Genomic DNA, 26,534 nt, shown 5'->3' with positions numbered 1-26,534 from the left:
TTTAATTCAGTCATACAACAATATAGAGACTAATTGTAGAAATACCAATATTAAAGTGCATATTATAAGTACAATTAAAAACAAAACAAAAATTATGCAAAATTACGTAAGTGTAAGTAAAAATCTAGATCATTAAGCTGCGCAGATCATTTATTTTAATTGATGCAGTTTCAATATTACAGAAAACAAAAGTATGCTAATTGTAGGTAATATAGTAAATGCACAAGAACCTAACCTTAGCAGTTTCTTCAAAAAGATTTAATCTATGGCAATTCAAATAAATGTTCAATGACGTCATCTTACTTAAAAAAAAAATTAAAGTACGTCACCAGTTTAGAGAACGGAATAGCGCCCGTTATACAAACCAAACCAGAAGTGTTACTTCCCTGAATTAATTTTCTCTTTTTCCAGCTTCTTTTTTTTTAGGGAAAGGAATTTTCTCAAAAAAAGGGTTCTTAAACGGTAACTCTTAAACTATAAAGTTTTCTACCAAAGTGACTCCTTCAGCAAGATGGGACCAACTACGAAACCTGGAGAGCAAAATAAATTCTCCATTATAACTGTAATATCTCTAATAATGTAGAGAAAAAATAGCTCTATAAGAGTACACAATTGCAATGTTCTGGTCATAATCCAAACGAGATATGGAAGGTTAAATTTTAGATGTTTTCAAATGCGTTAAAATTTCAAACGTTTATATCTCTATTCCTATTCTTTAGTTTTCAATGATTTCTTTACAAAATTGAAGAGAAATGTTAGCTCTATAACAGGTATAAACGGCTATGTTTTAGTGATAATAGGTAATACGTGATGGAAGGTACCATTTTTGATGTAGTCAATGTAAGTATTCGAATCCTTCAACTTTCAAACGTTTATATCTCTTTGCGTGTCTATCCGAATTCAATGATTTCTTTACCGAAATGTAGAGAAAAAACAACTCTATAAGAGGAAACAGTTGCAATGTTGTAGTCGTAATAACAAACGAGATATAAAAGGCTAAATTTTGGATGTTTTCAAATTCGTTCAAATTTCAAACGTTTATATCTCTATTCCTATTGTTTAGTTTTCAAAGATTTCTTTACAAAATTGGAGAGAATAGTTAGCTCTACAACTGGTATAAACGGCAATGTTTTAGTGATAATAGGTAATGCGTGATGGAAGGTTTCATTTTTGATGTAGTTAATGTAAGTATTCGAATACCTCAAATTTCAAACGTTTATATCTCTTTGCGTGTCTATCCGAATTCAATGATTTCTTTACCGAAATGTAGAGAAAAAACAACTCTATAAGAGAAAACAGTTGCAATGTTGTAGTCGTAATAACAAACGAGATATAGAAGGCTAAATTTTGGATGTTTTCAAATTCGTTCAAATTTCAAACGTTTATATCTCTATTCCTATTGTTTAGTTTTCAATGATTTCTTTACAAAATTGAAGAGAAATGTTAGCTCTATAACAGGTATAAACGGCTATGTTTTAGTGATAATAGGTAATACGTGATGGAAGGTACCATTTTTGATGTAGTCAATGTAAGTATTCGAATCCTTCAACTTTCAAACGTTTATATCTCTTTGCGTGACTATCCGAATTCAATGATTTCTTTACCGAAATGTAGAGAAAAAACAACTCTATAAGAGGAAACAGTTGCAATGTTGTAGTCGTAATAACAAACGAGATATAAAAGGCTAAATTTTGGATGTTTTCAAATTCGTTCAAATTTCAAACGTTTATATCTCTATTCCTATTGTTTAGTTTTCAAAGATTTCTTTACAAAATTGGAGAGAATAGTTAGCTCTACAACTGGTATAAACGGCAATGTTTTAGTGATAATAGGTAATGCGTGATGGAAGGTTTCATTTTTGATGTAGTTAATGTAAGTATTCGAATACCTCAAATTTCAAACGTTTATATCTCTTTGCGTGTCTATCCGAATTCAATGATTTCTTTACCGAAATGTAGAGAAAAAACAACTCTATAAGAGAAAACAGTTGCAATGTTGTAGTCGTAATAACAAACGAGATATAGAAGGCTAAATTTTGGATGTTTTCAAATTCGTTCAAATTTCAAACGTTTATATCTCTATTCCTATTCTTTAGTTTTCAATGATTTCTTTACAAAATTGGAGAGAATAGTTAGCTCTACAACTGGTATAAACGGCAATGTTTTAGTGATAATAGGTAATGCGTGATGGAAGGTACCATTTTTGATGTAGTCAATGTAAGTATTCGAATCCCTCAAATTTCAAACGTTTATATCTCTTTTCGTGTCTATCCGAATTCAATGACTTCTTTACCGAAATGTAGAAAAAAAACAACTCTATAAGAGGAAACAGTTGCAATGTTGTAGTCGTAATAACAAACGAGATATAGAAGGCTAAATTTTGGATGTTTTCAAATTCGTTCAAATTTCAAACGTTTATATCCCTATTCCTATTGTTTAGTTATCAATGATTTCTTTACAAAATTGGAGAGAATAGTTAGCTCTACAACTGGTATAAACGGCTATGTTTTAGTGATAGTAGGTAATGCGTGATGGAAGGTACCATTTTTGATGTAGTCAATGTAAGTATTCGAATCCCTCAAATTTCAAACGTTTATATCTCTTTTCGTGTCTATCCGAATTCAATGACTTCTTTACCGAAATGTAGAAAAAAAACAACTCTATAAGAGGAAACAGTTGCAATGTTGTAGTCGTAATAACAAACGAGATATAGAAGGCTAAATTTTGGATGTTTTCAAATTCGTTCAAATTTCAAACGTTTATATCTCTATTCCTATTGTTTAGTTTTCAATGATTTCTTTACAAAATTGGAGAGAATAGTTAGCTCTACAACTGGTATAAACGGCTATGTTTTAGTGACAGTAGGTAATGCGTGATGGAAGGTACCATTTTTGATGTAGTCAATGTAAGTATTCGAATCCCTCAAATTTCAAACGTTTATATCTCTTTTCGTGTCTATCCGAATTCAATGACTTCTTTACCGAAATGTAGAAAAAAAACAACTCTATAAGAGGAAACAGTTGCAATGTTGTAGTCGTAATAACAAACGAGATATAGAAGGCTAAATTTTGGATGTTTTCAAATTCGTTCAAATTTCAAACGTTTATATCTCTATTCCTATTGTTTAGTTATCAATGATTTCTTTACAAAATTGGAGAGAATAGTTAGCTCTACAACTGGTATAAACGGCTATGTTTTAGTGATAGTAGGTAATGCGTGATGGAAGGTACCATTTTTGATGTAGTCAATGTAAGTATTCGAATCCCTCAAATTTCAAACGTTTATATCTCTTTTCGTGTCTATCCGAATTCAATGACTTCTTTACCGAAATGTTGAGAAAAAACAACTCTATAAGAGGAAACAGTTGCAATGTTGTAGTCGTAATAACAAACGAGATATTGAAGGCTAAATTTTGGATGTTTTCAAATTCGTTCAAATTTCAAACGTTTATATCTCTATTCCTATTGTTTAGTTATCAATGATTTCTTTACAAAATTGGAGAGAATAGTTAGCTCTACAACTGGTATAAACGGCTATGTTTTAGTGATAGTAGGTAATGCGTGATGGAAGGTACCATTTTTGATGTAGTCAATGTAAGTATTCGAATCCCTCAAATTTCAAACGTTTATATCTCTTTTCGTGTCTATCCGAATTCAATGACTTCTTTACCGAAATGTTGAGAAAAAACAACTCTATAAGAGGAAACAGTTGCAATGTTGTAGTCGTAATAACAAACGAGATATAGAAGGCTAAATTTTGGATGTTTTCAAATTCGTTCAAATTTCAAACGTTTATATCTCTATTCCTATTGTTTAGTTATCAATGATTTCTTTACAAAATTGGAGAGAATAGTTAGCTCTACAACTGGTATAAACGGCTATGTTTTAGTGATAGTAGGTAATGCGTGATAAAAGGTACCATTTTTGATGTAGTCAATGTAAGTATTCGAATCCCTCAAATTTCAAACGTTTATATCTCTTTTCGTGTCTATCCGAATTCAATGACTTCTTTACCGAAATGTAGAAAAAAAACAACTCTATAAGAGGAAACAGTTGCAATGTTGTAGTCGTAATAACAAACGAGATATAGAAGGCTAAATTTTGGATGTTTTCAAATTCGTTCAAATTTCAAACGTTTATATCTCTATTCCTATTGTTTAGTTTTCAATGATTTCTTTACAAAATTGGAGAGAATAGTTAGCTCTACAACTGGTATAAACGGCTATGTTTTAGTGACAGTAGGTAATGCGTGATGGAAGGTACCATTTTTGATGTAGTCAATGTAAGTATTCGAATCCCTCAAATTTCAAACGTTTATATCTCTTTTCGTGTCTATCCGAATTCAATGACTTCTTTACCGAAATGTAGAAAAAAAACAACTCTATAAGAGGAAACAGTTGCAATGTTGTAGTCGTAATAACAAACGAGATATAGAAGGCTAAATTTTGGATGTTTTCAAATTCGTTCAAATTTCAAACGTTTATATCTCTATTCCTATTGTTTAGTTATCAATGATTTCTTTACAAAATTGGAGAGAATAGTTAGCTCTACAACTGGTATAAACGGCTATGTTTTAGTGATAGTAGGTAATGCGTGATGGAAGGTACCATTTTTGATGTAGTCAATGTAAGTATTCGAATCCCTCAAATTTCAAACGTTTATATCTCTTTTCGTGTCTATCCGAATTCAATGACTTCTTTACCGAAATGTTGAGAAAAAACTACTCTATAAGAGGAAACAGTTGCAATGTTGTAGTCGTAATAACAAACGAGATATTGAAGGCTAAATTTTGGATGTTTTCAAATTCGTTCAAATTTCAAACGTTTATATCTCTATTCCTATTGTTTAGTTATCAATGATTTCTTTACAAAATTGGAGAGAATAGTTAGCTCTACAACTGGTATAAACGGCTATGTTTTAGTGATAGTAGGTAATGCGTGATGGAAGGTACCATTTTTGATGTAGTCAATGTAAGTATTCGAATCCCTCAAATTTCAAACGTTTATATCTCTATTCCTATTGTTTAGTTTTCAATGATTTCTTTACAAAATTGGAGAGAATAGTTAGCTCTACAACTGGTATAAACGGCTATGTTTTAGTGATAGTAGGTAATGCGTGATGGAATGTACCATTTTTGATGTAGTCAATGTAAGTATTCGAATCCCTCAAATTTCAAACGTTTATATCTCTTTTCGTGTCTATCCGAATTCAATGACTTCTTTACCGAAATGTTGAGAAAAAACAACTCTATAAGAGGAAACAGTTGCAATGTTGTAGTCGTAATAACAAACGAGATATAGAAGGCTAAATTTTGGATGTTTTCAAATTCGTTCAAATTTCAAACGTTTATATCTCTATTCCTATTGTTTAGTTATCAATGATTTCTTTACAAAATTGGAGAGAATAGTTAGCTCTACAACTGGTATAAACGGCTATGTTTTAGTGATAGTAGGTAATGCGTGATGGAAGGTACCATTTTTGATGTAGTCAATGTAAGTATTCGAATCCCTCAAATTTCAAACGTTTATATCTCTTTTCGTGTCTATCCGAATTCAATGACTTCTTCACCGAAATGTTGAGAAAAAACAACTCTATAAGAGGAAACAGTTGCAATGTTGTAGTCGTAATAACAAACGAGATATTGAAGGCTAAATTTTGGATGTTTTCAAATTCGTTCAAATTTCAAACGTTTATATCTCTATTCCTATTGTTTAGTTATCAATGATTTCTTTACAAAATTGGAGAGAATAGTTAGCTCTACAACTGGTATAAACGGCTATGTTTTAGTGATAGTAGGTAATGCGTGATGGAAGGTACCATTTTTGATGTAGTCAATGTAAGTATTCGAATCCCTCAAATTTCAAACGTTTATATCTCTTTTCGTGTCTATCCGAATTCAATGACTTCTTTACCGAAATGTTGAGAAAAAACAACTCTATAAGAGGAAACAGTTGCAATGTTGTAGTCGTAATAACAAACGAGATATTGAAGGCTAAATTTTGGATGTTTTCAAATTCGTTCAAATTTCAAACGTTTATATCTCTATTCCTATTGTTTAGTTATCAATGATTTCTTTACAAAATTGAAGAGTAATGTTAGCTCTATAACAGGTATAAACGGCAATGTTTTAGTGATAATAGGTAATGCGTGATGGAAGGTACCATTTTTGATGTAGTCTATGTAAGTATTCGAATCCCTCAAATTTCAAACGTTTATATCTCTTTTCGTGTCTATCCGAATTCAATGACTTCTTTACCGAAATGTAGAAAAAAAACAACTCTATAAGAGGAAACAGTTGCAATGTTGTAGTCGTAATAACAAACGAGATATTGAAGGCTAAATTTTGGATGTTTTCAAATTCGTTCAAATTTCAAACGTTTATATCTCTATTCCTATTGTTTAGTTATCAATGATTTCTTTACAAAATTGGAGAGAATAGTTAGCTCTACAACTGGTATAAACGGCTATGTTTTAGTGATAGTAGGTAATGCGTGATGGAAGGTACCATTTTTGATGTAGTCAATGTAAGTATTCGAATCCCTCAAATTTCAAACGTTTATATCTCTTTTCGTGTCTATCCGAATTCAATGACTTCTTTACCGAAATGTTGAGAAAAAACAACTCTATAAGAGGAAACAGTTGCAATGTTGTAGTCGTAATAACAAACGAGATATTGAAGGCTAAATTTTGGATGTTTTCAAATTCGTTCAAATTTCAAACGTTTATATCTCTATTCCTATTGTTTAGTTATCAATGATTTCTTTACAAAATTGGAGAGAATAGTTAGCTCTACAACTGGTATAAACGGCTATGTTTTAGTGATAGTAGGTAATGCGTGATGGAAGGTACTATTTTTGATGTAGTCAATGTAAGTATTCGAATCCCTCAAATTTCAAACGTTTATATCTCTTTTCGTGTCTATCCGAATTCAATGACTTCTTTACCGAAATGTAGAGAAAAAACAACTCTATAAGAGGAAACAGTTGCAATGTTGTAGTCGTAATAACAAACGAGATATTGAAGGCTAAATTTTGGATGTTTTCAAATTCGTTCAAATTTCAAACGTTTATATCTCTATTCCTATTGTTTAGTTATCAATGATTTCTTTACAAAATTGAAGAGTAATGTTAGCTCTATAACAGGTATAAACGGCAATGTTTTAGTGATAATAGGTAATGCGTGATGGAAGGTACCATTTTTGATGTAGTCAATGTAAGTATTCGAATCCCTCAAATTTCAAACGTTTATATCTCTTTTCGTGTCTATCCGAATTCAATGACTTCTTTACCGAAATGTTGAGAAAAAACAACTCTATAAGAGGAAACAGTTGCAATGTTGTAGTCGTAATAACAAACCAGATATTGAAGGCTAAATTTTGGATGTTTTCAAATTCGTTCAAATTTCAAACGTTTATATCTCTATTCCTATTGTTTAGTTATCAATGATTTCTTTACAAAATTGGAGAGAATAGTTAGCTCTACAACTGGTATAAGCGGCAATGTTTTAGTGATAGTAGGTAATGCGTGATGGAAGGTACCATTTTTGATGTAGTCAATGTAAGTATTCGAACCCCTCAAATTTCAAACGTTTATATCTCTTTTCGTGTCTATCCGAATTCAATGACTTCTTTACCGAAATGTAGAGAAAAAACAACTCTATAAGAGGAAACAGTTGCAATGTTGTAGTCGTAATAACAAACGAGATATTGAAGGCTAAATTTTGGATGTTTTCAAATTCGTTCAAATTTCAAACGTTTATATCTCTATTCCTATTGTTTAGTTATCAATGATTTCTTTACAAAATTGAAGAGTAATGTTAGCTCTATAACAGGTATAAACGGCAATGTTCTAGTGATAATAGGTAATGCGTGATGGAAGGTACCATTTTTGATGTAGTCAATGTAAGTATTCGAATCCCTCAAATTTCAAACGTTTATATCTCTTTTCGTGTCTATCCGAATTCAATGACTTCTTTACCGAAATGTAGAGAAAAAACAACTCTATAAGAGGAAACAGTTGCAATGTTGTAGTCGTAATAACAAACGAGATATTGAAGGCTAAATTTTGGATGTTTTCAAATTCGTTCAAATTTCAAACGTTTATATCTCTATTCCTATTGTTTAGTTATCAATGATTTCTTTACAAAATTGGAGAGAATAGTTAGCTCTACAACTGGTATAAACGGCTATGTTTTAGTGATAGTAGGTAATGCGTGATGGAAGGTACCATTTTTGATGTAGTCAATGTAAGTATTCGAATCCCTCAAATTTCAAACGTTTATATCTCTATTCCTATTGTTTAGTTTTCAATGATTTCTTTACAAAATTGGAGAGAATAGTTAGCTCTACAACTGGTATAAACGGCTATGTTTTAGTGATAGTAGGTAATGCGTGATGGAAGGTACCATTTTTGATGTAGTCAATGTAAGTATTCGAATCCCTCAAATTTCAAACGTTTATATCTCTTTTCGTGTCTATCCGAATTCAATGACTTCTTTACCGAAATGTTGAGAAAAAACAACTCTATAAGAGGAAACCGTTGCAATGTTGTAGTCGTAATAACAAACGAGATATAGAAGGCTAAATTTTGGATGTTTTCAAATTCGTTCAAATTTCAAACGTTTATATCTCTATTCCTATTGTTTAGTTATCAATGATTTCTTTACAAAATTGGAGAGAATAGTTAGCTCTACAACTGGTATAAACGGCTATGTTTTAGTGATAGTAGGTAATGCGTGATGGAAGGTACCATTTTTGATGTAGTCAATGTAAGTATTCGAATCCCTCAAATTTCAAACGTTTATATCTCTTTTCGTGTCTATCCGAATTCAATGACTTCTTTACCGAAATGTTGAGAAAAAACAACTCTATAAGAGGAAACAGTTGCAATGTTGTAGTCGTAATAACAAACCAGATATTGAAGGCTAAATTTTGGATGTTTTCAAATTCGTTCAAATTTCAAACGTTTATATCTCTATTCCTATTGTTTAGTTATCAATGATTTCTTTACAAAATTGGAGAGAATAGTTAGCTCTACAACTGGTATAAGCGGCAATGTTTTAGTGATAGTAGGTAATGCGTGATGGAAGGTACCATTTTTGATGTAGTCAATGTAAGTATTCGAATCCCTCAAATTTCAAACGTTTATATCTCTTTTCGTGTCTATCCGAATTCAATGACTTCTTTACCGAAATGTAGAGAAAAAACAACTCTATAAGAGGAAACAGTTGCAATGTTGTAGTCGTAAAAACAAACGAGATATTGAAGGCTAAATTTTGGATGTTTTCAAATTCGTTCAAATTTCAAACGTTTATATCTCTATTCCTATTGTTTAGTTATCAATGATTTCTTTACAAAATTGAAGAGTAATGTTAGCTCTATAACAGGTATAAACGGCAATGTTCTAGTGATAATAGGTAATGCGTGATGGAAGGTACCATTTTTGATGTAGTCAATGTAAGTATTCGAATCCCTCAAATTTCAAACGTTTATATCTCTTTTCGTGTCTATCCGAATTCAATGACTTCTTTACCGAAATGTAGAGAAAAAACAACTCTATAAGAGGAAACAGTTGCAATGTTGTAGTCGTAATAACAAACGAGATATTGAAGGCTAAATTTTGGATGTTTTCAAATTCGTTCAAATTTCAAACGTTTATATCTCTATTCCTATTGTTTAGTTATCAATGATTTCTTTACAAAATTGGAGAGAATAGTTAGCTCTACAACTGGTATAAACGGCTATGTTTTAGTGATAGTAGGTAATGCGTGATGGAAGGTACCATTTTTGATGTAGTCAATGTAAGTATTCGAATCCCTCAAATTTCAAACGTTTATATCTCTTTTCGTGTCTATCCGAATTCAATGACTTCTTTACCGAAATGTTGAGAAAAAACAACTCTATAAGAGGAAACCGTTGCAATGTTGTAGTCGTAATAACAAACGAGATATAGAAGGCTAAATTTTGGATGTTTTCAAATTCGTTCAAATTTCAAACGTTTATATCTCTATTCCTATTGTTTAGTTATCAATGATTTCTTTACAAAATTGGAGAGAATAGTTAGCTCTACAACTGGTATAAACGGCTATGTTTTAGTGATAGTAGGTAATGCGTGATGGAAGGTACCATTTTTGATGTAGTCAATGTAAGTATTCGAATCCCTCAAATTTCAAACGTTTATATCTCTTTTCGTGTCTATCCGAATTCAATGACTTCTTTACCGAAATGTTGAGAAAAAACAACTCTATAAGAGGAAACAGTTGCAATGTTGTAGTCGTAATAACAAACCAGATATTGAAGGCTAAATTTTGGATGTTTTCAAATTCGTTCAAATTTCAAACGTTTATATCTCTATTCCTATTGTTTAGTTATCAATGATTTCTTTACAAAATTGGAGAGAATAGTTAGCTCTACAACTGGTATAAGCGGCAATGTTTTAGTGATAGTAGGTAATGCGTGATGGAAGGTACCATTTTTGATGTAGTCAATGTAAGTATTCGAATCCCTCAAATTTCAAACGTTTATATCTCTTTTCGTGTCTATCCGAATTCAATGACTTCTTTACCGAAATGTAGAGAAAAAACAACTCTATAAGAGGAAACAGTTGCAATGTTGTAGTCGTAAAAACAAACGAGATATTGAAGGCTAAATTTTGGATGTTTTCAAATTCGTTCAAATTTCAAACGTTTATATCTCTATTCCTATTGTTTAGTTATCAATGATTTCTTTACAAAATTGAAGAGTAATGTTAGCTCTATAACAGGTATAAACGGCAATGTTCTAGTGATAATAGGTAATGCGTGATGGAAGGTACCATTTTTGATGTAGTCAATGTAAGTATTCGAATCCCTCAAATTTCAAACGTTTATATCTCTTTTCGTGTCTATCCGAATTCAATGACTTCTTTACCGAAATGTAGAGAAAAAACAACTCTATAAGAGGAAACAGTTGCAATGTTGTAGTCGTAATAACAAACGAGATATTGAAGGCTAAATTTTGGATGTTTTCAAATTCGTTCAAATTTCAAACGTTTATATCTCTATTCCTATTGTTTAGTTATCAATGATTTCTTTACAAAATTGGAGAGAATAGTTAGCTCTACAACTGGTATAAACGGCTATGTTTTAGTGATAGTAGGTAATGCGTGATGGAAGGTACCATTTTTGATGTAGTCAATGTAAGTATTCGAATCCCTCAAATTTCAAACGTTTATATCTCTATTCCTATTGTTTAGTTTTCAATGATTTCTTTACAAAATTGGAGAGAATAGTTAGCTCTACAACTGGTATAAACGGCTATGTTTTAGTGATAGTAGGTAATGCGTGATGGAAGGTACCATTTTTGATGTAGTCAATGTAAGTATTCGAATCCCTCAAATTTCAAACGTTTATATCTCTTTTCGTGTCTATCCGAATTCAATGACTTCTTTACCGAAATGTTGAGAAAAAACAACTCTATAAGAGGAAACCGTTGCAATGTTGTAGTCGTAATAACAAACGAGATATAGAAGGCTAAATTTTGGATGTTTTCAAATTCGTTCAAATTTCAAACGTTTATATCTCTATTCCTATTGTTTAGTTATCAATGATTTCTTTACAAAATTGGAGAGAATAGTTAGCTCTACAACTGGTATAAACGGCTATGTTTTAGTGATAGTAGGTAATGCGTGATGGAAGGTACCATTTTTGATGTAGTCAATGTAAGTATTCGAATCCCTCAAATTTCAAACGTTTATATCTCTTTTCGTGTCTATCCGAATTCAATGACTTCTTTACCGAAATGTTGAGAAAAAACAACTCTATAAGAGGAAACAGTTGCAATGTTGTAGTCGTAATAACAAACGAGATATTGAAGGCTAAATTTTGGATGTTTTCAAATTCGTTCAAATTTCAAACGTTTATATCTCTATTCCTATTGTTTAGTTATCAATGATTTCTTTACAAAATTGAAGAGTAATGTTAGCTCTATAACAGGTATAAACGGCAATGTTTTTGTGATAATAGGTAATGCGTGATGGAAGGTACCATTTTTGATGTAGTCAATGTAAGTATTCGAATCCCTCAAATTTCAAACGTTTATATCTCTTTTCGTGTCTATCCGAATTCAATGACTTCTTTACCGAAATGTTGAGAAAAAACAACTCTATAAGAGGAAACAGTTGCAATGTTGTAGTCGTAATAACAAACCAGATATTGAAGGCTAAATTTTGGATGTTTTCAAATTCGTTCAAATTTCAAACGTTTATATCTCTATTCCTATTGTTTAGTTATCAATGATTTCTTTACAAAATTGGAGAGAATAGTTAGCTCTACAACTGGTATAAACGGCAATGTTTTAGTGATAGTAGGTAATGCGTGATGGAAGGTACCATTTTTGATGTAGTCAATTTAAGTATTCGAATCCCTCAAATTTCAAACGTTTATATCTCTTTTCGTGTCTATCCGAATTCAATGACTTCTTTACCGAAATGTAGAGAAAAAACAACTCTATAAGAGGAAACAGTTGCAATGTTGTAGTCGTAATAACAAACGAGATATTGAAGGCTAAATTTTGGATGTTTTCAAATACGTTCAAATTTCAAACGTTTATATCTCTATTCCTATTGTTTAGTTATCAATGATTTCTTTACAAAATTGAAGAGTAATGTTAGCTCTATAACAGGTATAAACGGCAATGTTTTAGTGATAATAGGTAATGCGTGATGGAAGGTACCATTTTTGATGTAGTCAATGTAAGTATTCGAATCCCTCAAATTTCAAACGTTTATATCTCTTTTCGTGTCTATCCGAATTCAATGACTTCTTTACCGAAATGTAGAGAAAAAACAACTCTATAAGAGGAAACAGTTGCAATGTTGTAGTCGTAATAACAAACGAGATATTGAAGGCTAAATTTTGGATGTTTTCAAATTCGTTCAAATTTCAAACGTTTATATCTCTATTCCTATTATTTAGTTATCAATGATTTCTTTACAAAATTGGAGAGAATAGTTAGCTCTACAACTGGTATAAACGGCTATGTTTTAGTGATAGTAGGTAATGCGTGATGGAAGGTACCATTTTTGATGTAGTCAATGTAAGTATTCGAATCCCTCAAATTTCAAACGTTTATATCTCTATTCCTATTGTTTAGTTTTCAATGATTTCTTTACAAAATTGGAGAGAATAGTTAGCTCTATAACCGGTATAAACGGCAATGTTTTAGTGATAATAGGTAATGCGTGATGGAAGGTTACATTTTTGATGTAGTCAATGCAAGTATTCGAATCCCTCAAATTTCAAACGTTTATATCTCTTTTCGTGTCTATCCGAATTCAATGACTTCTTTACCGAAATGTTGAGAAAAAACAACTCTATAAGAGGAAACCGTTGCAATGTTGCAGTCGTAATAACAAACGAGATATAGAAGGCTAAATTTTGGATGTTTTCAAATTCGTTCAAATTTCAAACGTTTATATCTCTATTCCTATTGTTTAGTTTTCAATGATTTCTTTACAAAATTGGAGAGAATAGTTAGCTCTACAACTGGTATAAACGGCTATGTTTTAGTGATAGTAGGTAATGCGTGATGGAAGGTTTAATTTTTGATGTAGTTAATGTAAGTATTCGAATACCTCAAATTTCAAACGTTTATATTTCTTTGCGTGTCTATCCGAATTCAATGATTTCTTTACCGAAATGTAAAGAAAAGAAAACTCTATAAGAGGAAATACTAGCAATGTTGTAGTCGTAATAACAAACGAGATATAGAAGGCTAAATTTTGGATGTTTTCAAATTCGTTCAAATTTCAAACGTTTATATCTCTATTCCTATTGTTTAGTTTTCAAAGATTTCTTTACAAAATTGGAGAGAATAGTTAGCTCTACAACTCGTATAAACGTCAATGTTTTAGTGATAGTAGGTAATGCGTGATGGAAGGTTTAATTTTTGATGTAGTTAATGTAAGTATTCGAATACCTCAAATTTCAAACGTTTATATCTCTTTGCGTGTCTATCCGAATTCAATGATTTCTTTACCGAAATGTAAAGAAAAGAAAACTCTATAAGTGGAAACAGTTGCAATGTTGTAGTCGTAATAACAAACGAGACATAGAAGGCTAAAATTTGGATGTTTTCAAATTCGTTCAAATTTCAAACGTTTATATCTCTATTCCTATTGTTTAGTTTTCAATGATTTCTTTACAAAATGTTTTAGTGATAGTAGGTAATGCGTGATGGAAGGTTTAATTTTTGATGTAGTTAATGTAAGTATTCGAATACCTCAAATTTCAAACGTTTATATCTCTTTGCGTGTCTATCCGAATTCAATGATTTCTTTACCGAAATGTAAAGAAAAGAAAACTCTATAAGAGGAAATACTAGCAATGTTGTAGTCGTAATAACAAACGAGATATAGAAGGCTAAATTTTGGATGTTTTCAAATTCGTTCAAATTTCAAACGTTTATATCTCTATTCCTATTGTTTAGTTTTCAATGATTTCTTTACAAAATTGAAGAGTAATGTTAGCTCTATAACAAGTATAAACGGCAATGTTTTAGTGATAATAGGTAATGCGTGATGGAAGGTTATATTTTTGATGTAGTCAATGCAAGTATTCGAATCCCTCAAATTTCAAACGTTTATATCACTTTTCCTATGTATCCGAATTCAATGATTTCTTTACCGAAATGTAGAGAAAAAACAACTCTATAAGAGGAAACAGTTGCAATGTTGTAGTCGTAATAACAAACGAGATATAGAAGGCTAAATTTTGGATGTTTTCAAATTCGTTCAAATTTCAAACGTTTATATCTCTATTCCTATTGTTTAGTTTTCAATTATTTCTTTACAAAATTGAAGAGTAATGTTAGCTCTATAACAGGTATAAACGGCAATGTTTTAGTGATAATAGGTAATGCGTGATGGAAGGTACCATTTTTGATGTAGTCAATGCAAGTATTCGAATCCCTCAAATTTCAAACGTTTATATTACTTTTCGTATGTATCCGAATTCAATGATTTCTTTACCGAAATGTAGAGAAAAAACAACTCTATAAGAGGAAACAGTTGCAATGTTGTAGTCGTAATAACAAACGAGATATAGAAGGCTAAATTTTGGATGTTTTCAAATTCGTTCAAATTTCAAACGTTTATATCTCTATTCCTATTGTTTAGTTTTCAATTATTTCTTTACAAAATTGAAGAGTAATGTTAGCTCTATAACAGGTATAAACGGCAATGTTTTAGTGATAATAGGTAATGCGTGATGGAAGGTTATATTTTTGATGTAGTCAATGCAAGTATTCGAATCCCTCAAATTTCAAACGTTTATATCACTTTTCGTATGTATCCGAATTCAATGATTTCTTTACCGAAATGTAGAGAAAAAACAACTCTATAAGAGGAAACAGTTGCAATGTTGTAGTCGTAATAACAAACGAGATATAGAAGGCTAAATTTTGGATGTTTTTAAATTAGTTCAAATTTCAAACGTTTATATCTCTATTCCTATTGTTTAGTTTTCAATGATTTCTTTACAAAATTGAAGAGAAATGTTAGCTCTATAACAGGTATAAACGGCAATGTTTTAGTGATAATAGGTAATGCGTGATGGAAGGTTATATTTTTGATGTAGTCAATGCAAGTATTCGAATCCCTCAAATTTCAAACGTTTATATCACTTTTCCTATGTATCCGAATTCAATGATTTCTTTACCGAAATGTAGAGAAAAAACAACTCTATAAGAGGAAACAGTTGCAATGTTGTAGTCGTAATAACAAACGAGATATAGAAGGCTAAATTTTGGATGTTTTCAAATTCGTTCAAATTTCAAACGTTTATATCTCTATTCCTATTGTTTAGTTTTCAATTATTTCTTTACAAAATTGAAGAGTAATGTTAGCTCTATAACAGGTATAAACGGCAATGTTTTAGTGATAATAGGTAATGCGTGATGGAAGGTTATATTTTTGATGTAGTCAATGCAAGTATTCGAATCCCTCAAATTTCAAACGTTTATATCACTTTTCGTATGTATCCGAATTCAATGATTTCTTTACCGAAATGTAGAGAAAAAACAACTCTATAAGAGGAAACAGTTGCAATGTTGTAGTCGTAATAACAAACGAGATATAGAAGGCTAAATTTTGGATGTTTTCAAATTCGTTCAAATTTCAAACGTTTATATCTCTATTCCTATTGTTTAGTTTTCAATTATTTCTTTACAAAATTGAAGAGAAATGTTAGCTCTATAACAGGTATAAACGGCAATGTTTTAGTGATAATAGGTAATACGTGATGGAAGGTTACATTTTTGATGTAGTCAATGCAAGTATTCGAAACCTTCAAATTTCAAACGTTCATATCTCTTTTCGTATGTATCCGAATTCAATGATTTCTTTACCGAAATGTAGAGAAAAGACAACTCTACAAGAGGAAACAGTTGCAATGTTGTAGTTATAATAACAAACGAGATAAGGAAGGTTAAATTTTGGATGTTTTCAAATTCGTTCAAATTTCAAACGTTTATATCTCTATTCCTTTTGTTTAGTTTTCAATGATTTCTTTACAAAATTGAAGAGAAATGTTAGCTCTATAACTGGTATAAACGGCTATGTTTTAGTGATAATAGGTAATGGTGATAATAGGTTACATTTTTGATTTATGCAATGTAAGTATTCGAATCCCACAAATTTCAAACGTTTACATCACTTTTCTTATGTATCCGAATTCAATATTTCTTAACCGAAATGTAAAGAAAAGAAAACTCTATAAGAGGAAATACTAGCAATGTTGTAGTCATAATAACGAACGAGATATGGAACTTTAAATTTTGGATGTTTTCAAATTAGTTCAAATTTCAAACGTTTATATCTCTATTCCTATTGTTTAGTTTTCAATGATTTCTTTACAAAATTGAAGAGAAATGTTAGCTCTATAACAGGTATAAACGGCAATGTTTTAGTGATAATAGGTAATGCGTGATGGAAGGTTACATTTTTGATTTATGCAATGTAAGTATTCGAATCCCACAAATTTCAAACGTTTACATCACTTTTCTTATGTGAAGTACAATATATTATTATTTCACTCGTAAAAAAAAATTATAAAAAAAACAAGTTGAGGTGGGGAATATTTCTATATTGTAGAAGGTCTAAAATCAATCATAACGATTTGTTTACATTATACATTACTTATCTAATCGCAATTACATGTTACAACGCCTCTTTATTATAACATTTCTCTGAACAAAACTTTAAATTATTACATTCTATCTCGTAATTAAATAAGATACAAATATTTGTGGTGTTAACGAACACTATAGTAGCTTTTTTATTATTATAATTTTTTTTTTTTATAGAACTGTGATGTTAGCCAATGGTATCACCCAGAAACGTCATCTTCATATTAAGCACTCTCTTCAGATGAGGGAAAATCGCAATCAGTTTGAATGTAGAGGATTCAATTTTACTTATGCTTTTGTCTCGTATTAAGCGCAGCCGAAATCTCTTCTGGGGACTTAAACACACTTTTTCAACTATTACTATGCTAACATCTGTGCCGCAACTAAAAGTTTATTTTTCGCAAATCTGCACGATTGCAATTTAACCTTTTTCGAGGGAGGAAGTGTGTGTGTGGGAGAGAGAGAGAAAGTTATTAAAAATTTATGAATGGGACATTATTAGTTAAATTCAATGCCATGATGATGGATGAAGGAAGTTTCCTCTTCGAGAAATACGTTTGCATTAAACAAAATCAAAATAATATATTTTTGGTAGATGACGTGTAAATAAAGTTGTCTACGTATAAAATGACCTATACGAAATAAACGATGCGTTCTATGAATGAGTTCCATTGGCTTGATTTATTAAGAAATAAAAAAATAAATAAACAAAAAAAAAAATTAAAAACTTGTAACGACACTGATGAAAAATGTCATCCTTAAAAAATGTCATATAAGTTCATCTTTGTGAGTCATCCAGTTTGTCTGTTCCTTCTTTTTTATATTTCCGCCTTTAATTAGATATTTCAGATTAATGATAATCCTGTTTAAAGGTCAAAGTTTGTTGAAGGAGAAAATATAGCGTGATTACTGCTTGTTGCAGAGTTTGTACAGAGAGAGAGGGGCGCCACGGTAGCCGAGCGGGTTAAGAGGCGACAATCCGCAAAGCTAATATGTATTGCGGTACTGGGTTCGATTCCCGGTCTTTAGGTCTTGGATTTTATTTAATGGTTAATAGTTATAGTAAAGTATGTTAGGCGGTTATAGGCTAGACCTGCAAAGCTAAGATGTATTGCGGTACTAGTCTAGCCCTTGGATTTTATTTAATGGTTAATATGAGAAATTTATAGTAAAGTATGTTTGGCGGTTATAGGCTAGACCCGCAAAGCTAAGATGTATTGCGGTACTAGTCTAGCCCTTGGATTTTATTTAATGGTTAATATGAGAAATTTACAGTAAAGTATGTTTGCTAGTCGCCGCTGTCCACGGACACCTAATTGGTAGTTGGACGTTAAGCCCCGCTTGAAAAAATAGGCGATTACTTTACTTTTTACTTTTTTACTGAGAGAGCAGTCCCTTTTTGGAAAGCTGAAGTACGCGATTCCTTGGATTCAAAAATGAAAAAGCAATCTGTGCAGAAACAATAGGAAAGATGTAGTACCGGAAATCTCTTTAAACGTGTATTTCCTGCGCTAATTCTATTTCGTTAAGTTTCTTGACTGTAATTTTAACCTTAAAAGTCGCTAGATTTTCCAAGGCAGACCCTTTTACACTAAATTTTGGGGGGGACACGAACAAAAGAATTTCTTGTTATTTCTGTAAATGTTTTTAACATTGAATACAATTTTTTTGCGCGCGCGCACTTTTCTAGATATCTGAGCATATTGTTTAATATTGATTACCGGAATATCTGTAAAAATGGGAGAATTTATTGCGTACTACTTTGGGAATGCTAGTATTGGTAGGCTTTCTTTTCAATCCATATCTTTTCGATTTTGCCAGTTATGGCTTTTAACTATAGCCGGATTTATGGACTTATTAAGCACCACTCTATAGAAAAAAAACCTTGAGAACCAATAAGCGCAAAAATGATATAATTTTATATATAAATCGAATTTCCTAACATTTACACCATAAAGTATATACAAAATAGACAAACAAAGCTCCTATATTACACCACAAAAGGGCATAATACTGCAGTAGTGCAATAACATCACGTTATTTAGAAAGAACTATGACGTAAGAGGAAGAGCAACGTCCTTAACATAGTGGAAATAGTTTAAGAATTAATAGCACTCTACTTAGTAGTTACACCAACCGGCTGATAGCAGAGACAACGTTATGATCATTTAGTTACATCAAGGGCACATTACTTCTTATATCAATTAGTACCATATAACCGGATATCATCGCAGCTTCAATATTTCTTTACTTACTTAAGCAGTTGAGCTACAAAACAACTATTTAATGGGTTAAAAAAATGTCTATTTTTTGAGTTGATCGTATGTATCATCGTTCTAGTTTTTTCGTAATCTCAAAACTGTTTTGGAACAGCTATGCCACACGGAAAACAGGAGACGACCCAAAAAGTGTAGGGACTGCGTCTTATAAGATCGGTGCTGGGATACGGAAAGTGAGGCCTTAATTACAGCCTCCGGTTATTCTGCCTTGAAAAAGTTGGACTAAGACTAAAGTAATGGTTGTCTAATAATTCACGTCGCAGCTTAGACGTGTATACGCGTTGTGAAAAATATAAAATTGTCATTAACTATAAAAACTCGAAATTTCAATAAAATACAATAAGAATATTATTTGGTGGGATGTTTCCTTTATCTTACCAATAAAACTGCCTAGTATTTTACACGGAGAGGGGTGGAGGGAACTAGCCAAATGATAAGTGGTTGGTACATGTTTGGTCTCCACATCAGAGATTGGGGAATTACGCACACAAATAAAAGCTCTCAACCCTTGTGCAATGCCCGTTTTTACCTTAGATAGAGGTTCAGACCTCAGTACGAGCATGATTTCATTTTGCACAGAATTCAAAAAGCTCTTTTCTTCCTTGTGCAAAGCTCTTGCGTCCCTAGTTAAAACTAGGCAATGCATACGTGAAGCGGTGCAAGATTTTGAATGAGCACAGAATGCTCTGTAATGCTCATGCCCCAGAGAGATTACAGAAAAAGTCGCTTGCAGTGTCTATTATGACGTTGTAAACTTTTGGTTGTTTTACCCTGCGTTCGACGTGAATACCACGTCATTGTCGTGATTTTAATTCCGCACACTGTAGGAGGGTTTCTTAAAAACTAAATTCCATGCTTAACTGGTTAAGACGTTTCGAAGGGCCCAACGCCTGAATTCAAGTTTGCCAATTAAAGGGAAATGTCTCTACGAGCAAGGGGCAGCAGTTTACACTTTGTCATTGTTGCACATCTGGCGAACTTAAAAGAAGCAACTGAGGCTTTTCCTGGCAATGAGAAGGCTAAGACAAGAACATCGCTTCAACAGCATTCAACTCCTCCAGACTTCAGCATGTTTTACTGATTACCGATCGATTTCGGATTTTCTATCATCATCATTGGTATTGCAGTATGATAACTTGATTTCCACTTAAGATCAAGCTTCTGACACGCAATACTCTTATAGAGTCACCTGCAATAACCTCTTATACTGTTTACTATGACCATCAATATACAAATTAATCGATTTGAATTCATATAGATTGTTTTTGTCGCAAAACAATCTCAATCAGGTCTACCAACATTAAGAAAAGTATATCCAAACTCCGGAAATTCCGAAGCGTACAAAAACCCATTAAATTTTATGCTACAATTAGTTTTATTAAATAAGAGTAAAGATTGCTGCAACCAAACGCATACTATTCATTGCAATGACATTTCTTAATGCAATAAAGCCCATGTTGTGTGCATGACCTTGTGACAAATAAGGTTTTACTGTATATATAGATATATAGTACCGAAGGAAATCTATGCGACACATAACACTAACCACTGCCTTATTTTATATTATTTACGTTATTGTAATAATAATTACGGGAAAAATTTTTATGGAATAAGGAAACTGTATTAACTTTAAAAGTTATGGATTATCCTATCAAAAAAATACTCCAAATTTAAAGTCACCAATATCTCAGAACCCAGCATAAATGTTGCGAGAAAGATTCTCTGAAAATCAAACCAACATACTCGGGACTTCCTCTATCGTAGCTTACTTCCGATGGGAACTCTGATCAGAAAATTTTGATGTAAAAGTGGATGAAGAGAAAATTAATACACGATAATCGCTCTGTTTGTTTCTTTTCAATGACTCCATGAAGACGTTAAAATAAATAAAAATACTCGAATGAAATCAGGTCTATGTTAACAGCAGTATGCCTGCTAAGCCTCACTCTTTTAAGTCCCTGGCAGTGCAGATGCCAGATAAGCATCAACTAGTAAAGATAAGGCTTAGTAATGTAAAACTACTTAGGCTTCTTAAAATAAGCCACTTTATTTTACTTATTCTCTTCTAGTAATCTTAAGACTCCTCTAACTTGGGACACAAGCCTTTATTGGTGTGGTAAGTTAGAAGAACCACTAGATCTAAGCATACTAACAAAGAAAAAATAAAATTTATCAAAATATTATTACACTTACCAGGTGTGGAAGTGGGCCTACGAGGCGCGCTGCTGAAAGGAAAGTAGGGTGATTCAGGGCTAAAGGTTTCAGCAGCTCCTCCATAGCCGGCCGTGGTGTATGCCGCTGCAGCTGCTGCCTGAAATAACAAGTTACTATTATTATTGTGCTAAACTTAATTTTACTATTTATCCACTGAATATTTTGCATGACGCCGAGAGAAGGTACGAGGTCGGCAAAACCAACCACCACACAGGAATCTCATCCAGGCTGTATCACATTAACAGTTTCAAGTCCAACATTAGTGAAATTTTAGTCGAAAACAACGAAAAGTGGTGCAAACATAACTTCTCTCAGACGCCGCCACGATAGCCGAGCGGTTATAGGCAAGACCCGCAAAGCTAAGATGTATTGTGGTACTAGTCTAGCCCTTGGATTTTATTTAATGGTTAATATGAGAAATTTATAGTAAAGTATGTTAGGCGGTTATAGGCTAGACCCGCAAAGCTAAGATGCATTGCGGCACTAGTCTAGTCCTTGGATTTTATTTAATGGTTAATATGAGAAATTTATAGTAAAGTATGTTAGGCGGTTATAGGCTAGACCCGCAAAGCTAAGATGTATTGCGGCACTAGTCTAGCCCTTGGATTTTATTTAATGGTTAATATGAGAAATTTATAGTAAAGTATGTTAGGCGGTTATAGGCTAGACCCACAAAGATAAGATGTATTGCAGTACTAGTCTAGCCCTTGGATTTTATTTAATGTGTTTATATGAGTTTTTAGTAAAGTATGTTAGGCGGTTATAGGCTAGACCCGCAAAGCTAAGATGTATTGCGGCACTAGTCTAGCCCTTGGATTTTATTTAATGGTTAATATGAGAAATTTATAGTAAAGTATGTTAGGCGGTTATAGGCTAGACCCGCAAAGCTAAGATGTATTGCGGCACTAGTCTAGCCCTTGGATTTTATTTAATGGTTAATATGAGAAATTTATAGTAAAGTATGTTAGGCGGTTATAGGCTAGACCCACAAAGATAAGATGTATTGCAGTACTAGTCTAGCCCTTGGATTTTATTTAATGTGTTTATATGAGTTTTTAGTAAAGTATGTTAGGCGGTTATAGGCTAGACCCGCAAAGCTAAGATGTATTGCGGTACTAGTCTAGCCCTTGGATTTTATTTAATGGTTAATATGAGAAATTTATAGTAAAGTATGTTAGGCGGTTATAGGCTAGACCCACAAAGATAAGATGTATTGCGATACTAGTCTATGCCTTGGATTTTATTTAATGGTTAATATGAGAAATTTATAGTAAAGTATGTTAGGCGGTTATAGGCTAGACCCGCAAAGCTAAGATGTATTGCGATACTAGTCTAGGCCTTGGATTTTATTTAATGGTTAATATGAGAAATTTATAGTAAAGTATGTTAGGCGGTTATAGGCTAGACCCGCAAAGCTAAGATGTATTGCGATACTAGTCTAGCCCTTGGATTTTATTTAATGGTTAATGTGAGAAATTTATAGTAAAGTATGTTAGGCAGTTATAGGCTAGACCCGCAAAGCTAAGATGTATTGCGGTACTAGTCTAGGCCTTGGATTTTATTTAATAGTTAATATGAGAAATTTATAGTTAAGTATGTTTGCTTAGTCGCCTCCGTGCACGACACCTGGACCTAACTCAACAACCTTTCTCTCATTCATCCCTCGCAGCTTCCCAAAATGACAGCTACCCCATTAGGAAACATTTAAAAAAAAAATAAAATAATAATAATATTTTTATCAAAGCGTCAAATTGAAGCAGTTTTCAGCACACGGTTGAAGAAGCCCTCGCTAAAATATACGGTCACAAACTATACAGTGTTGGCAACTGTTAAATATTCGGTGTTTTGAGAAAATTTGTGAGTTAGAAGAACCTTGAGATTTCACGCAACATTTTGTTTCGTTTTTTTATGAAATAAACATTTTATATTCATGCCTCATTGGTAGTAAGAGAAGGTAATATCAAAGAAAGACAAATAATGATTACTAATAAGAAAATAATGTGAAACTTTTCTAATTATTCATTCATTAATATTTAAAACTACATTTGTATTAGTAAATACATTTCCTATGTATTCATACATAAGTTGCAGATCTAATTATGAATAAACATAACAAAGAGTTTCAGCCTTGTAGGGCACACCAATATGTGGCAAGAACTATATGATCTTAAATATGGCGGACAGTTGGGAAATTCTATTGAAGGCTTTCCTGTGCGAGGGATTGGGGTGGGGGTATATTCCATTAAAAGGGGAGAAGAAAACCCAGCTCGGGATTACAAGAAATTTGGTGTCCAAACTTTGAGAGTATTCATTACCGGAAGCAGTGTGAATGTTCACAACATAATTTCCCCCTCCCCAATAATAAACATGACAATTTTTTCTGCAATAACCCCCCCACCACCCCCATTATGTTGTGGAAAATGCATCTTACGTCAGTTTTTTTGGGGTAAAGCACCTCTTCTCGTAATATACAGAGTGTATACGGAGGAGAGGTCGCGAAACTTCGGGAGGTGATTCAGCAGCTCAAATGCAACAAAAAATATTCTATTCACTTTGGCCCGATTCTCAATAGTGTCCAAGATATTTGCATTTTTAATGTGTTTTATTCCTACTTTATTTTTTTTACTTCCGTTTTATTAAATAATAACTGTTAAAAACTAAAATGGTTACTTTTCTTTTTGTTCCTGCTCCAAAAATTGACATTTTGAGTAAATTAGTAGTGAAAAAGTCGGTTACGCAAAATCCCAGTTTTCTGCACTTACACCCCTCTGTTCGGGGGTAGGGTTTTATTAAAAGCCAAAAAAAAATCCATATGGTCTTGAAGCTCCAATAAATGCGCAACTTTTTCTGAGAGATTGGGTGACTCCTTGATTCATTAAATCATTGAAAAAAATGCAGTTGAAAATTTTAATAAAAATCATCAAGAACTAATTTTTTGAGACAATAAAGTAAAAAAATTTCATTGTTTATAAGAAACGTTTTGAGGCTCTGGATTAAGAGCAGATTTATAGGAAATTTAATGCTCTTTCGTTTGGAATAAGCAGATTTGTCAACAATGCCAGCTGTCACACATCTCGTCTAACAACCGACTATTTGAGCACTCAAAAAATCGAATTATTGAGTCATCCGCCGTACAGTCCTGATTTGGCACCAAATGACTTTTTTTTTTGTTTCCGAACGTCAAGAATTAAATTACGTGGACAACGATTTTCTGTCGGCAGAAGAAGCCTTTGATGCATTCAAAAACCATGTTTTGGAGGTGTCTCAAGCGAATGGAAAAAAATGCTTGTGACAAGTGGTTCGAACGCATGCAGAAGTGTAGGAGTATAGATCATAAAGGAGAATATTTTGAAAAACAATAAAGTCATATTCAATGACAAATTACTGTTTTTTTATTATTAGGCTCAAAATTTAAATGGTGCCCCTCGTACTATTTACTCCTAATCAGTCTTTGCGACAGTTTTTTTAATAGATATTGTTGTTTGATAACACACAATCTTCCCGAATCGAACAACTCGGTTACCCCAATGGGTCAAGATCAAAAGAGAAGTTCTTAGTGACGTAAAAACCTGATGTTTGTCTAAGAATAAACAATAGAGAGAGGAAGAGAAGTTCCTGACTTCCGGTATTGAGGTAACCGCTATGATCTTTATCAAGATTTTTATTTTGTTCCCGTCCCTCCTCAGTAAAGAAAATATTTCTCTCGAAAAATACTCCACTTTTTGTTCTTGCTCAAAAAAGCAGGCTATCCCAAGAATTGGGACAGGGAAAAGAGATTGGAGAAGTGAGGAAACAACAGGAAAAAGCAAAAAGGAATATTAAAAGAAGATAGAAAGGGTTAAAAGATGAATGATGGACAAAGTTTTAAATGTAAGGAGAAAAGTGGATGAGTGGGGGGGGGGGTGAAAAACGTTGAGTAGAAAGTTGAAGAAACGAAGCAGTAACAAGAATCAAGCTTTTACTAATATATGTGTCTGTCTGTCTGTGTGTTCTCCCTCTTTTTTTTTTTGTTTTTAGTAGTGGGAGAAAACAGGGAGAAATAGGGAGTTGGAAGTGATGTTGCGAGGAAAACTAAGGAGCGAATGGTGAAGTGGAGAAAAGCTACTGAGTAGTTAGCACAAGAAGAAGAGGAAGAAGAAGAACTAGTTGAAAATGTCTTGGAAGACCTGGAGAGGGTGGGTGCGATGTTTCTTGGAGAGTTAGAGGATCCACCACTCTCTCTCTCTCTTAGTGTATGTGTATGGAAGAAGAAGAAGACTTACCCAAGACTTACTATACGACGCGTACCCTGGACCAAGGTTTTGTAAAATTAATGGCAAGAAGTTTATGTAGAAACAGTTTAGGTTTTTACAACTCGCACACTGAAAGAGGAAGACTACTTCTCAAGTTTAAAGTGAGAGGCTGAAGATCAAGAGGAAGTGGTAGAAGAAGAAGAAGAGAAACACAGACACGACAGAAAAACACACACATACAGAACTAAGAAAGTAAGAAGGAAGTAGTTTGGTATAAAATGAGTTCCGGTGTAAAGAAGAGAAGTAGTGGAGGTTTTGTTAGTTACTACGGAAGGAAGTCTAAAACTCGCTAGTAGCAATGTGAGAAAGAGAATACGGAGTAAAGTAAATGGTTGAGATGAAGTAAAGAAGAAGAAGAAGAAGAAGAAGAAGAAGAAGAAGAAGAAGAAGAAGAAGAAGAAGGAGGAGGAGGAGGAGGAGGTGCAGGAAATTGTAGGGAGTCAAAGGCAAGAGAAGTACTACAAGAAGTAGGAAGATACCCTCCGTTAAGACTACCAGCTCCCAAGGAAGAAGGCTATAAACCACAGGGTTATATTGCCAAGTCTGTCCGTTTTGCCGTTACCACTGTAGCTGCTAAGAAATAGAAAGGG

The 26,534-nt window shown here is 32.7% G+C and overlaps 1 protein-coding gene across 4 annotated transcripts in view; it reads right to left on the bottom strand.

Moving 5' to 3' along the window:
* da (transcription factor daughterless) overlaps positions 1 to 26,534 on the bottom strand; it is a 126,041-nt gene that overhangs the window by 84,618 nt on the left and 14,889 nt on the right. For all 4 annotated transcript variants that reach the window (XM_074116198.1, XM_074116197.1, XM_074116196.1 and 1 more), the window contains exon 3: positions 21,632 to 21,749. In XM_074116198.1, the coding sequence (XP_073972299.1) occupies positions 21,632 to 21,749 (118 nt within the window). The remainder of the gene's footprint in view (positions 1 to 21,631; positions 21,750 to 26,534) is intronic.

This window comes from Rhodnius prolixus, unplaced genomic scaffold (assembly GCF_049639745.1).
Source record: "Rhodnius prolixus isolate KJV_2025 unplaced genomic scaffold, Rpr scaffold_13, whole genome shotgun sequence".
In the NCBI taxonomy this organism is placed as follows: domain Eukaryota; kingdom Metazoa; phylum Arthropoda; class Insecta; order Hemiptera; family Reduviidae; genus Rhodnius; species Rhodnius prolixus.
This window is presented reverse-complemented; position numbering and strand designations above follow the sequence as displayed.